We start from the raw sequence: 12,496 nt of genomic DNA, 5'->3' as shown, positions 1-12,496 counted from the left end.
CCGTTTTTACGATTACGAACGTAAAAGAATAAGAATAATAACCAGATCAATGAACTTCGGCATTGCAAATAACGCATTATAAAGTAACAACGCGCTGAAAGGATAATACGAACGGTTAATTTTAAGCCGTTTATTTAGGAAATTATAATAAGAAATGTGAGTAAGTGCTTATAATGCACGATATAATAGGGATCATTTTTACAGATACACACTGTTTTCGCATAAAATATATGTTTACCAGGATAATAGTGTAAAGTTATAATTAGCAATAAATGCAATGCGAGTAATATACTCGTTCGTATTAGCGTGCGTTCAAATCACATTGTTATGTATATACAAATTTAGCCAGCTTCATCCAACATTAAGTTTTTTATGCCGAAGATACACTTAATTATACAATAAAAAGCATAAGCTTGTTCAATGTTCATTCGCAAGCGCGTGTTTTAATCAATCGACATAGTAATGAGATTACATTTCTTTTTTTTCTCCAGAATAATTAATTTTATAACTTATTTAATAGGAAGACAAAGTAGCTAAAGATGTATGAAAGTGGAAGAAATGTTATAACGTTATATGCCTATAATACATTATTCTTAAATTAATGGTTCCTCCACTATGCCTAAATACCAATTTGATATACCGTATTTATTTCCAAAATCGTACGGTATCAATAATTATTGGCTTTATAATTGTCTTATGTTTCGAAATATCGATAAAACTTATTTATACCAATATCTTAATTTAGAAAATTTGAAATCTTGAAGCGGTATAGATTATAGGATAAAGGTTGCTGTACAGATTATATCTGACTGCATTGACGATGAAGGCCCAATGGAGGTCGCTAAAGGTTTAAAGGACGGAGGAGAGGGCAAAAGAATATAAAGTTAACGCGAAATATCGCAGTCTTTTTTACCGTAAGTAATAAGTCGTGTCACGCCTAAGTGAAGATCTTTGTTCTTTTATAGTTATCTTATGATCATTTAAGAACAGCTACCGTTTGTCGTTGAAAAGATTGTAATAGTGTTATCAATAGGGCATTTTTAATGCTAATAAAGTGTATTAGAGACGTAAGAGATCGAATATTTCAAGTCGAAGCATATGCGAGACGTAACGCGAGATCGTAGATATCACTTTTACGCTTTAATTCAAATACGATTATCGTATTCACCTTTTTTCCTGTATTTAATACTACACTGCAGTAACAAAATACTTTTCCCTACGATCTTGCTTTCTCTTGGCACAAGATTAAGATCCGTGTTTACCACGAAATATCCACAACCTAAAGTGATTAAAGCGTTTTTTCTTTTCTTGCATAAATCGATCAGCCACTGGCAAATTAGGAGTACGTATATCTTTTACACCATTATCGATTAAAGATTTGTAAACAAAATATAAATTAGAAATACAAAGAATATGAGTATTTATAATTAATGTATTGATAATATTGAGAACTTTTTCATAACCAACCTCCAATTCATCATAGTCCGAGAAGTGCAAGTATTTAGTGGTATTTCTAACGCGCAAATAATCTGTGCATAAGTTGTCGTTTAAGTATCTCAGGTACATAAACGTGGACGAATTTTTTGTGCCCCAATATTGAGTGACTTCCGTCAACAGATGTCTTCTTGTGTGCACTCTCATTTTTTGCTCCCAAAATGCCAAAAAATGTAACAATTCTTCGTTTCTTTTGAAATTATTAATATTTCTTACATAAGATCAGGCGGTGGTCTTTGGAACGCAATACTGGCTACAGAAATACTGCAAAGACCGGCTGTTATAACACCCAGACATATATAAACAGAGGTTATCAACCAAAAGGCAAATAAATATAAAGTTTTGTTGCAATATTTGCCAAGGGATGGATCATAATTTGGTTCGTATTCCTTATATACCCACATGGAACCTATTAAATGATAAGAAATTCAACAATGACATGCCATTATCAAAATTGACTTAGTACAATACACGGTTGAAGATTTCAATAAACTTGCCTACCAATGATAAACCAGCCCAGCATGAAGCAATTGATCAATGTTTGTGTTGGCGACTGTCTAATCCTTTCTTCATCTCTTTCTTCTTGTCGCTGTCTTACACGTGCAGATAAATGTAATAATTGTTTAAATACACCAAATCCTCCACCTACTAATAAATAAACGGGTATGTATTCACCCTGTGGACAGTCGTAAAGGTACAATGCTCCAATGATCATCATGCATATTGGAACTACGATTGTCACACCGAGAATAATAGTGCATCCAACTGGAACAAAGTGAATAGTATATATTGTCCAAGATAAAGAACTTATTAAAGGTGCATTACTAAAAAGAAAGCAATTTATCACCTACTTGTACCCACGAGAAGAACGATTATATTTTTTAAGAAATCAAATACACCTTTGGAGACTTTATGTGCCTCTCTCATCCGACCAAATAATGAATCATATGAAGGAGGAGGTGCTGAAACAAAACTCTCATTGTCATTTATATGTTTCAATGAATGATCATATAAATATTGTGACTTTTTTATGCAAAACAAAAGAAAATTGCATTTAGTTGTACGCACCATTGGGATCTATGGCTTCTTCATAAGAAGGTGGTGCACCACGATCACTAGGTAATGTAGAATGATGTCCAAGAGGTAAATTAATGTTATGATATGATGGAGGTGGAGTACAGCAAGTTGATGTCACATGAACAGATGTACCAGGATTTACACTTTCTGTAGTGTTGGTAGATATATTATGATTCGTTGGACTCAACGGCATTTCTATCCTAATGTTTGATGCGTGATTCCAACACATATATTTTGCATTAAAAATATTTAAGAACTTGGTTATATTAGAGACATATAACAACAAATGGTTGTATAACCTATAAGCAAAGAGATTCAATATATTGTCACCTATGTTTTAATTTATTATTTAGTTTTCAACATGCGTATGCAATATTAAATAAAACATAATAATGTGCATGTGACGTGGAAACAATTAAACGAGCTTTAAATTAATGAAAAATCTCCTCAATCGTTCGATATAATAACTAGTATCAGAAAAATGACATTGACATTACCAAACTTAATATGTACTTTACAAGAATGAAAGAAAAAAGAATCGTAACAATTAAACTGACAAATGAATTTTCGTTTTAAAAAGAAAATAAAGAGTTATTAAAGCTTTCTTATACGTACGCGATAATTGCTATTCCCGAAAAAAGCGCAGGAAGAGACGTAGGAGGGGAAAAAAAACAATGATAATACGATTTTCGGTAAAGTTATAAAAGGCACAACCAATAATACTATTTAAAAAGATCTATTGTAATACAGATTTGAAAAAGAAAACTATCTTTCGAGATTGCCCTTAAAAATTGTCACACCCCCGCTTTGAACCGAGGCGAAACAATCACATTGCAAATTCTGACATCTACATCTGTTCGGTTCAATCTTTCTTCTAGTCGAGTCGCTCAAGAATAAGAGCGTAATGTCTTCGTTTTCCTTTATTAACTTCGGCACGAGATTATTATTTTCTAACGATAACATTGACTCTCCGGTAACTTAAGTTTGCGCCATGACGGACCATGTGCGGTGCACGAATCGAACTTAAAACAGTACATCGAGTTATCGATATTTTCGATAAAGAACATGCTTCTCGATGCAATATCGATAGAAATCATATCATGGTAAGAATAAAATTAAAATATTCGAAACAATGTTTCTCAAGACGTCAAATATGTTAATACGTATATCCAATCGATTTTAACTTTGATACCTATCAAATTTATTTTTAATTTATTTTAACTTTGATACCTATAAAATTCCTTACGAACCAACGGTATATATTTTTTATTTCTTTTTTATTTTTTGTTATCGAAAAAAAAAGAAAAAAAAAAAAGAAGGAAAAAGAATAAGCGTCACGCATCGTTTTAATATGTGATATAATTAATCATCACGTTGTTCATTCTTCCTCGATCATCGTTCGATAACAGGTAACGTCATAAACAACGTGTAACATAAAATTACACAAATATTATTCTTAGATTCTCGTAAAAGTTAGCGTGAAATCCCTTTGACGAGTTGACAAAGCAAAAGAATCATGATAATATAAACATACTTTTGGATTCTAGGAAACAATTAAATTCATCTATTGTTTTATTCCTTTCTTCCTGTTCCCACGCTTCTAGTATTTCAATATACAATGTCAATATATAAAAATATACTAATGAATAAAAAAGATTCATGCTTAGATTAAGGTATCGTTTAATCATCCTACAGTAGTATGCACGCACATCCACATATGACTATAAAAAGGATTTCAAAATGAGCATGAGAAGTTTGTAGTAATCAACGAAGTTAAAAGTGTTTTTCGTAAAATAAATAATTATTGAAATGTATTCATCTACTGTTACATTTTTTGTGTCGGCGTTATGCGCTCTCTTACTTCCATATTATGTTGTGAGTTATCCTTTTTTTCGTCTATAAATCCAATACATACATTCTTTTAGATAAATCCATATGGATCGAAGAATTTTTAATCATATTCCCAGGTAGGAGAACTACAAATATTGTCATGTAAGAAAGAAGACATAGCACCAGGACCCATATCAGTGGGAGATATAAATGCGTCCGGCAGTACAATAAAAGGCTCAACAATGGAAGTCAAAGAAGAAATAAATCCGAGTTTTATTACGGTATTCATTGATATATATATATATATATATATATATATATATATATATATATATATACAAACATTTATTTGGAATTCGTCAATTTTTGTTTGCGAATTAATAATGATCAAATTGAATTTCACTCTAGGTACACTTACAAATAAACGATGAAGATGGCGATTCAGTGATGGAACAAAATACCGATTTTTGTAGTATGAATTCCGCGGATTTGTTTAAATCTTATTTCGAATCGTTCAGTGAGCCGCAATTTAATAAAGGAAGTTGTCCTATAAATCCCGTAAGTAACGACCACTAAATCAATCAAAATGATAAATAATTTTCAAACGACTTACTTTCGTTTTCATTATAATTATTTAACCAAGCAAACATTTAATTATTCATGGAATACAATTTGATTGAAATTTTCAATAGGGTACTTATAACTCGGATGATTTTCAAATACAAGCTGATGGAGGTGAAGGAACTTATACGGTTGTTCTCGAGGCATTAGAAGGATCAAATTTGTTTCTACGTATAACTTGTGAGGCTAAACTCGAATAATACAGTGTATAATTATCACTTTCTTTTTTTGATGTTAGACAAAATTGCCATAATATATAGCAGTTTTAATTGTTCCAAATGAAAGTTGAAAAATTAAATTTGAGGTAAAATTGTTTTATTACTTATAAAAAAAGAGACGCATAATAACACTCTAATTGTATCTGTATAGTGTGCTTCATTTTATTATGTAATTATTTACTTATTATATTATATTTTGTTGCAAGATTAATTTTTAATTGTCTCATTTATCATATTTCTCAAGATCCAAATCCTGATTCATTCTCATATGCTTTGACATAAATTCTTTATCCTAAATGAATCCTTTTTTTTTCTAAGTAAATAAATTGATCATTTATTTGTTCGACAAACTTGCATTTGGAATTTAACTAATTCATGTCTCGTTTCTATATTTATTTCTATCATTTACGATCGTTTAACGACACGATCATTTATTCGTATCTAGTCTCTGTTTCACACATTTCGAACATTTCTTCAAAGCGTTGGCTTTTAGAAAAAGATAAATAATACGATAGTAAAAAGTGAAGATATAAAAGAAGGACGGTCAGTTTACTGACGTTTTTCAAAGTCTTTGCTTGTTGAATACTTTGTTTTTTTTCCTGGAAACTTGATAACTTTGTTGGTAATGTATTCTTTTCTTTGCCATTGTCAGATTCCTCTGTGTATGTATGAAAGAATCGTTTTATTATTAATTATATTTTAATGAATTAATTTTATTATTAAAAAATTGTTTGTGATTTTTATAATCAATCTTGTTAATATAATATTAAATCTTACGCAGATTATGATAATTTAATTCACTTTGTTTTCTTGGTATAATTGGTTTCTGAGTATTTCTCGAACGTAAGATATGATTTTTATTATCGTCGATAACTCCTTTTGTTTTCTGCGATGCATACAATGACGTAACAATATTGATGTAACAATATTTTTGCATATATGTGTATATTTCTTCACAACGATCATTCGCTTACCAAAGAAGATCGAAAAAAATCCGTACCACCACGTAAACGTACAGGCAATTTTGCACTAGATACACCTATAATATAATATAAATATATACATTATTTAAAAATAATATCTCAAAAACGAGATAGGATAGAATCTCACTATCGATCGAATATGCAGATGAATCTTCTTTCCTAATTATCTGATTTTTCTTAGCTCTTTTGTTGAATAACTTTTCTCCAGTTGAATTTTTATTCCATCCAAGTTTATTATTTCTGAATGGAGCCTCCTAAGGATTCATAAAAGATTAAGTGACTTTTACACATCGACGTAGAATTTATTAAAAACGAAAGCGTTTTTATTGTACTTTCGATTTATTTGTTAAAGTAAAATTATCATCCGTGGAATCTTCGTATTCGGTAATTTCTTGAACGTCGGCCAATGGTAAACGTAATTTGCCAATATTGTATTTTCGTGCATTAATCGATCTATTTCTCGTTGATATCTTTTCGTAATGATTATTGCCTGAAAAATTAATGACATTTTATAAAATTGATATTATATAATCATAAGTTTTTATTGAAGAAAGAAAACAAATTAATGAAAAAAACAAATTTATATATAATGTTTTGATAAATTCATAAATTTACATTAACGAAGTGATATTCTACCTTCCTTTCTATAAATTGATGCAGTTGCGTAACCTATTTTCTATTTTAATAAGAGCAAGGAGAATAGGGGAGATGAAATATCTTGGAACGTGTATAGGTAGAACAATCTATAGAAATGTTCGAAAGCTTAAGCTGTGTGAAACTTTGCAAGATTTATTTTCAATGTAAATAAATATTTTGAATTATGTAGCCTAATGAATATATATAATAAGGTTACCGGAAAAAAATTACTAAAAGTCTATCACATTTAAATGCCTATATCTTGAAATTAAGTTTTAGTTAATTTGTAATTAAATCTTACGTTTCATTGGACTAATATTTGTACGATGATCGTGATGATGGAATCGATTCAATGAACTTTACATGTATGAGAGACTGAAAAGTGTGAGAGTTCACAGTCTACCAAACTATTTACTCTATCCACATGAAACCGATTGTTATGTATGCGTAAGAGGGGAATAACCAACACAAGTTTATACATCGATACGATAGACGCATAGTGGGGATAACTTCCCCGCTTCTATTCGTAATTCATGCTTTCTCCATACCTGTGTCGCTGAAGTCAAAACGTTCCGAACAAAAGGTAATGGCGCATTTTTGCCTTAATGCGCATAAATGCAGGCATCATTATTTGCAGAACATGTTTGTTCAAAAACTTCACTGTTACAATATTTATATTAATGAAATTTGATTTTCCTTTTCTTTTTCTTTTTATTATCTTACGATATAATTTCGTTCGATTTATTGATTCAATAAGTAATGCAATGAAGTAAGCGATCATTAAAAATTGCGCGCTCATAATTAAGATAGCGGTATCCATGTTTTTTTATCAATCATTCTTTCATCCAAATTATTTTTTCTCTTTTTCTTTTCTACAAAAAAAGAAAAAAAAAAAAAAAAAAAAATCGTATTATAAAATGTAAGAGACAGCCATGATCTTTAAACCTATTGAATCGCACGACCTCTAACCATCACTAGTGACGACTAAAACTTCGTTGTAGATTGATGCGTTGTTGCAATTGTTCTTCGAAAAAAGTTCTTATGCAAATTTGTCACTTTTGATCGGAAAGATTGGTTAAGAGTGTACGTTCATAAACGTCTTTAACGTCCGGTTATGATGGAAATTCGTAATACATTTATCGTTAAAAAGTCGAATAATTTAGTATTCATGTCATTCGTGTAAGTAATGTAGTTACTAACTTGTCCTTGCATTTATTATATGATTATTTTTTTTCCAACCTATTATCATATCGAAACTGGAATGTCATACGCAAAATGTTATTTTAGCAGATCGCTCTTTACACTTGGAGCATAGATTAATCCAAACATCAGCATAAGATATGGATAACGTGATTGTGAGTAATAGTCCACATATTAATTCATTTAATCATTTTTTGCCTTCTAATCTCGTGCATCTTTGTTATGCATTTGCTTTGTTTTAGAAATATGTATTTAAATTGAAATGCGTTCATCATATCCAAACAAATCTTATATTAACCTATAAAATTCTATGACAATTTTTATTTTTTTCAAGGGATTTTATTGGTATGCTTTATCATATATCATGCTCTTTTTTTGTTTGAATTAAAATAAGAAATTCATTATTAAGTTAGATTTACAAAGTATCGCTCTGTGTTTATATAGTAAAAAAAAAAAAAAAAATATTCTTTAGGGGATAATACATGCGATCTGCAAAGGATTTGCAGATAGTTTAAAAGGTGCAATTGTTCTCTTTTATATGGATAAACAAATTAATGATAAATTGAGTAGTAGACCACCTTCAAGAACAGAAACACATAAAAAAGATGCTTCTGTACATAGTCCTGCAAAGCATTGTAATCAACAAAGGTATGTCATATTTATATAATTGTATGCTGTGATATTAAAGATTTGGATTATATTAAAAGAATAACAAGTGAAATTAATGATAAATCAATGCTTCAAATGAAACTTATTGAATTAAGAAAAGATTGCAGTACATAAATCTATATATTGCAGAGAGTCTAAAGTGTTAAAACGGACAATTCAATGTTGCGCCCTAAACGGTGGTGTTTTTTGGGCGAGTATTTTAATTTTTGAATGCGGACTTCTTCCGTTCCTTAAGTACTTATTGACAATTATATTTGGTCATTCGCCTGGTATGGGGGTGACAGTATGGTCTTGGACAAAACCATTTTTGTCTCTTACTTTTGGAACTGTGTGGGTGTTACCACTTTTTTTACTCAGCCGCATAGTCAACAGTTTATGGTTTCAGGTATGAATGAGTTCTTTAGATCAATTTCATTGACAACTATGAGCATTCATTTTATATATTCTATTATCGATATAGGATATAGCAGATAGTGCTTATAGATATAGACAAGGAAGGCCATTACTTCTATCCAGTGTAAGCAAATTGGTAGCAGATACTCTTTTCAGTATATTAGTGCAAGCTCTCTTTTTGGGACAAGGAATGCTAGTATCCAAAGTACCATTACCTCCGCTAGGTGATATACTTGCCCTTGTACATATGTGCCTTTTATATGCTCTTTATGCCTTTGAATACAAGTGGTTCAATATGGGATGGGAATTGCATAGACGACTGACTTTTATCGAAGGCAATTGGCCATATTTTGTGGGCTTTGGGTTACCATTAGCAGTACTTACTCAACTGCCTAATTCATATGTGATAAGGTAAAAAAAAAGAAAAGAAAAAAAAAAAAATCATTAGTCTATTATTTTATTATATGAAAATATTTTTTTGTTCTTTCACAGTGGCTGTGTTTTTTCTATATTATTTCCACTTTTTATTGTAAGTGGAAATGAAGCAGAACCTGTAACTGGAGTTTGGTATGTCCTTTTTTCACTTTAATACTTGCATATTATTAGTATTATATATACATTTTTATCTAATTTATGAATAATAATGCATTTCAGTGATTGTCCATTAAAACTGTTCTCTCCAGTAATTGCCATTGCCAATACGCTTTTTAATAAGACTATTGGACCGGCTAATAGGCGGTGACGATCGAGAAAAGATATAAATTCTAGTGTTTTTTCTGGATTAAATATACAATTGTGATTTGATTTTTTAACTTTTGATGCTTTTTTGCAGACATTATTTAAGACTGTTCACTACTCCTGCTTTCTTAATGGTTCATGCCATCAATGAAAACAGGCATATAATTCTTGACTGGTATTACTAAACAAGGTCTTATTTTAAAGACGAAGATTTAATCTACGGCGTCATTCCTGGCCTGAATTTTGAAGAAGCTTTATTTTCTTTGAAAAAAAATTGTGTTAAAAATGGTATTTTTCGTGAACAGTTTAAGCACAAATAAAAACTTTTTTCAAAAATTTGAAATCAATACGCCATAGATTAAACTTTCATCTTTAAAATGAAACCATGTCCATTAAAAATGTTCAAGAATTATTTCTGTTCTCATTGATAGTATAAATGCTCTTTTCGACATTTTTCTCAAACAAAAAGTTTGATATTGTGGTATCCCACGAAATTTGCGACAAAAGAATAGTTATACACGCTTGAATGGTGTATGTTTGATATTTCTAAAATAGCGATTGACTGCTTGATTGTACGCAAGAAAAATAGTTGATGCTCAGATTTTTTGAACATTTCCAAACGCAAAGAAATACATTTCATGATGCTCGCACAGAAAAGCTACGGAAACTCATTTGGCCATTTTAATAAGCTTTGGTCAGATGATTTTATGACAAAAATAAGGAAATGTTCAATCGTTTATGTCAAAAGATCTGAGATTCTAAAATATTCTTAAATTTTGGAAAAATTTGCAATTCCTTTAAAATTTTATAAACTAAAAAGACGAAGGTTCTACAAGCAATATGTAACACATTAGCAAACATCAAAATTCGTAATACAGAAATCGTAGGTTTACGAGGCTAAATGAAATCGGTTTTTTTTTTCTTTCTTGTATCAATATATAAATCCGTATTAATTTTAATGATGAACTAATTTACTTTTTTTTTTTGATAATTTATTAAATTTTTATTATTCTATATCTTATATTTATTTACTCCACTGATGGCTGACGTGAATTTCGCGATGATCTGTGCCTAAATAGGACATAGCAGCAATATAATGTTGTTCGATGACAAATGCATATGAAGTACATACATTTATCGATTATTTTTAATAAAGATTAAAATACTAGTTCGGTTCCAAATTACTTACAAGATTTTTCTCCCAGCACTATTTTGTTATGGTTTCCTCTATATGAATTCATATTATTACTATTACTATTACTATGATAATAGTATGTAATGTAATAATATAGTAGTAAAAACAGTAATAATAAGAGTATATATATAATAAGATTAATATAAAATATATAATAAGAGTAATAATAAAACAGAAGAATGTACTTATATTGTATGATAAATATGATTGTGATAATTTATAATAACAGAAGAAGGAAAATGTATCTATATGCATTTGTTTTCACATTGTTTCACTCACGAACAGTCTAAGCTAATTGTCTTTACTATTATAATATAAAATATATTAAACAATATCTAGATCTATATAAATAATATTTAAATATATTTTTATTATTATTATCATATTATATTAAATTATTATTGTTATTTTTATTAATAGTAGTAATAGTCAAAGTAATATGAAGTGGACTAGTTCTACAGGAGGAACAAGTAAATAAAAGTGCTGGAAATTCTAAGTAGTGTGGAAATAAACTCGTGTTTTAATTTTGTATTAAAATAATATAATATATAATTTTTATTTTTGTCATAAATTTATGTACTAATTTTTATATGTATCAATTATATTTATTATTTGATATGCATTTATTGTAAAACAAATGCGTACCGACTTCGTATCTAGCACGGATCACTGCGAGTCGCAGCTACCATCAAAGAAAAAGATATACATATGAGAGACTGAAAAGTGTGAGTTCACAGTATACTAAATTATTTACTCTATTTACACGAAACCAATTTTTATGACACGCGTGAGAGAGGAATAATCAACAAATTTATACACCGATACGATAGACGCACGGTAGAAACAGCATTCCCTGCTTGTTTGGTAGTTCATATTTTGTTTATATCTGTCGCTGAAGTTACACATGCTTTGAACAGAATGACGTGAACAGCCTTAAAACGCACTTTTTGTTTTGTGTATAAAGTGATCGGTAATTTAGCATATATAAATTATTTATAAGAACTGAGAATAAGTTATGTCGAACTTAAGTTGATCTTATTGATACAATATCTTATTGTAATAAATATAGAGATATCAATTTATAAAGTGGGTAAACTCATATTGTGCTTGTCACAAAATTATCAAATGTTATTAATAAAATTTATTAATAACATATTAATTTATATAATGTATTACTCCCTCTTAAGGTAAGAAGAAATGATAATATAATTGTCCTAGAAATTTGGTAATTATTTACAAGATTTTTTACACTTGATGCACATAATATAATTGTATGATATCTAAATAAGATAGAAATGGTAGTTAACATTTTATACTTTTTCTATAGTTATTCGATCGTGAAAAAAAAATAATTAAATTTAGTACTTTAAGTTAGTAATTATGTTATACCAAGTGATATATGCAATGTGTATTATCATTGGAATAAATTTATGAAATTCAAA

At 29.4% G+C, this 12,496-nt stretch overlaps 4 protein-coding genes across 8 annotated transcripts; 2 read left to right on the top strand and 2 right to left on the bottom strand.

Moving 5' to 3' along the window:
* Nucleotides 1–1,414: 1,414 nt before the first annotated feature.
* On the bottom strand, nucleotides 1,415–3,600 carry LOC118442808 (uncharacterized). Of its 2 annotated transcripts, XM_035868972.2 has the most exons (5): nucleotides 3,187–3,600; nucleotides 2,563–2,870; nucleotides 2,346–2,456; nucleotides 1,996–2,259; nucleotides 1,415–1,903 (listed from the first exon to the last, which is right to left on the bottom strand). In XM_035868972.2, exons 2-5 carry the CDS (start codon nucleotides 2,798–2,800, stop codon nucleotides 1,707–1,709), a joined length of 810 nt encoding a protein of 269 aa, XP_035724865.1. In that variant the 5' UTR covers nucleotides 2,801–2,870; nucleotides 3,187–3,600; the 3' UTR covers nucleotides 1,415–1,706. The 2 variants fall into 2 exon arrangements, with proteins under 2 accessions (XP_035724865.1, XP_085519702.1); XM_085663576.1 differs by having other exon boundaries at nucleotides 2,563–3,600.
* A 229-nt stretch (nucleotides 3,601–3,829) lies between these two features.
* On the top strand, nucleotides 3,830–5,368 carry LOC118442818 (uncharacterized). Its single transcript, XM_035868984.2, has 5 exons — nucleotides 3,830–3,980; nucleotides 4,267–4,446; nucleotides 4,539–4,682; nucleotides 4,810–4,959; nucleotides 5,094–5,368. The coding sequence occupies exons 2-5, from the start codon at nucleotides 4,381–4,383 to the stop codon at nucleotides 5,220–5,222; spliced, it is 489 nt and encodes a 162-aa protein (XP_035724877.2). The 5' UTR covers nucleotides 3,830–3,980; nucleotides 4,267–4,380; the 3' UTR covers nucleotides 5,223–5,368.
* Nucleotides 5,369–5,419: 51 nt separating this feature from the next.
* Nucleotides 5,420–7,355, bottom strand: LOC118442811 (uncharacterized). The gene is made up of 6 exons (XM_035868976.2): nucleotides 7,161–7,355; nucleotides 6,556–6,713; nucleotides 6,351–6,477; nucleotides 6,215–6,279; nucleotides 6,018–6,126; nucleotides 5,420–5,898 (listed from the first exon to the last, which is right to left on the bottom strand). Exons 1-6 carry the CDS (start codon nucleotides 7,165–7,167, stop codon nucleotides 5,672–5,674), a joined length of 693 nt encoding a protein of 230 aa, XP_035724869.1. The 5' UTR covers nucleotides 7,168–7,355; the 3' UTR covers nucleotides 5,420–5,671.
* A 46-nt stretch (nucleotides 7,356–7,401) lies between these two features.
* On the top strand, nucleotides 7,402–12,338 carry tank (EI24 domain-containing protein tank). Of its 4 annotated transcripts, none has more exons than XM_085663574.1 (7): nucleotides 7,402–7,442; nucleotides 8,147–8,214; nucleotides 8,532–8,707; nucleotides 8,858–9,113; nucleotides 9,189–9,532; nucleotides 9,614–9,688; nucleotides 9,776–12,338. In XM_085663574.1, the coding sequence occupies exons 2-7, from the start codon at nucleotides 8,200–8,202 to the stop codon at nucleotides 9,861–9,863; spliced, it is 954 nt and encodes a 317-aa protein (XP_085519700.1). In that variant the 5' UTR covers nucleotides 7,402–7,442; nucleotides 8,147–8,199; the 3' UTR covers nucleotides 9,864–12,338. The 4 variants fall into 4 exon arrangements, with proteins under 4 accessions (XP_085519700.1, XP_035724862.1, XP_035724860.1 ...); XM_035868969.2 differs by lacking the exon at nucleotides 7,402–7,442 and adding an exon at nucleotides 7,811–8,038 and having other exon boundaries at nucleotides 8,150–8,214; XM_035868967.2 differs by lacking the exon at nucleotides 7,402–7,442 and adding an exon at nucleotides 7,811–8,038.
* The last annotated feature ends 158 nt before the right edge of the window (nucleotides 12,339–12,496 follow it).

The sequence above is a fragment of the Vespa mandarinia genome, chromosome 22 (assembly GCF_050613455.1).
Source record: "Vespa mandarinia isolate Hongniang chromosome 22, ASM5061345v1, whole genome shotgun sequence".
In the NCBI taxonomy this organism is placed as follows: Eukaryota; Metazoa; Arthropoda; class Insecta; order Hymenoptera; family Vespidae; genus Vespa; species Vespa mandarinia.
The sequence above is the reverse complement of the archived record's forward strand: the minus strand, read 5'-3'. Positions and strand labels throughout refer to the sequence as shown.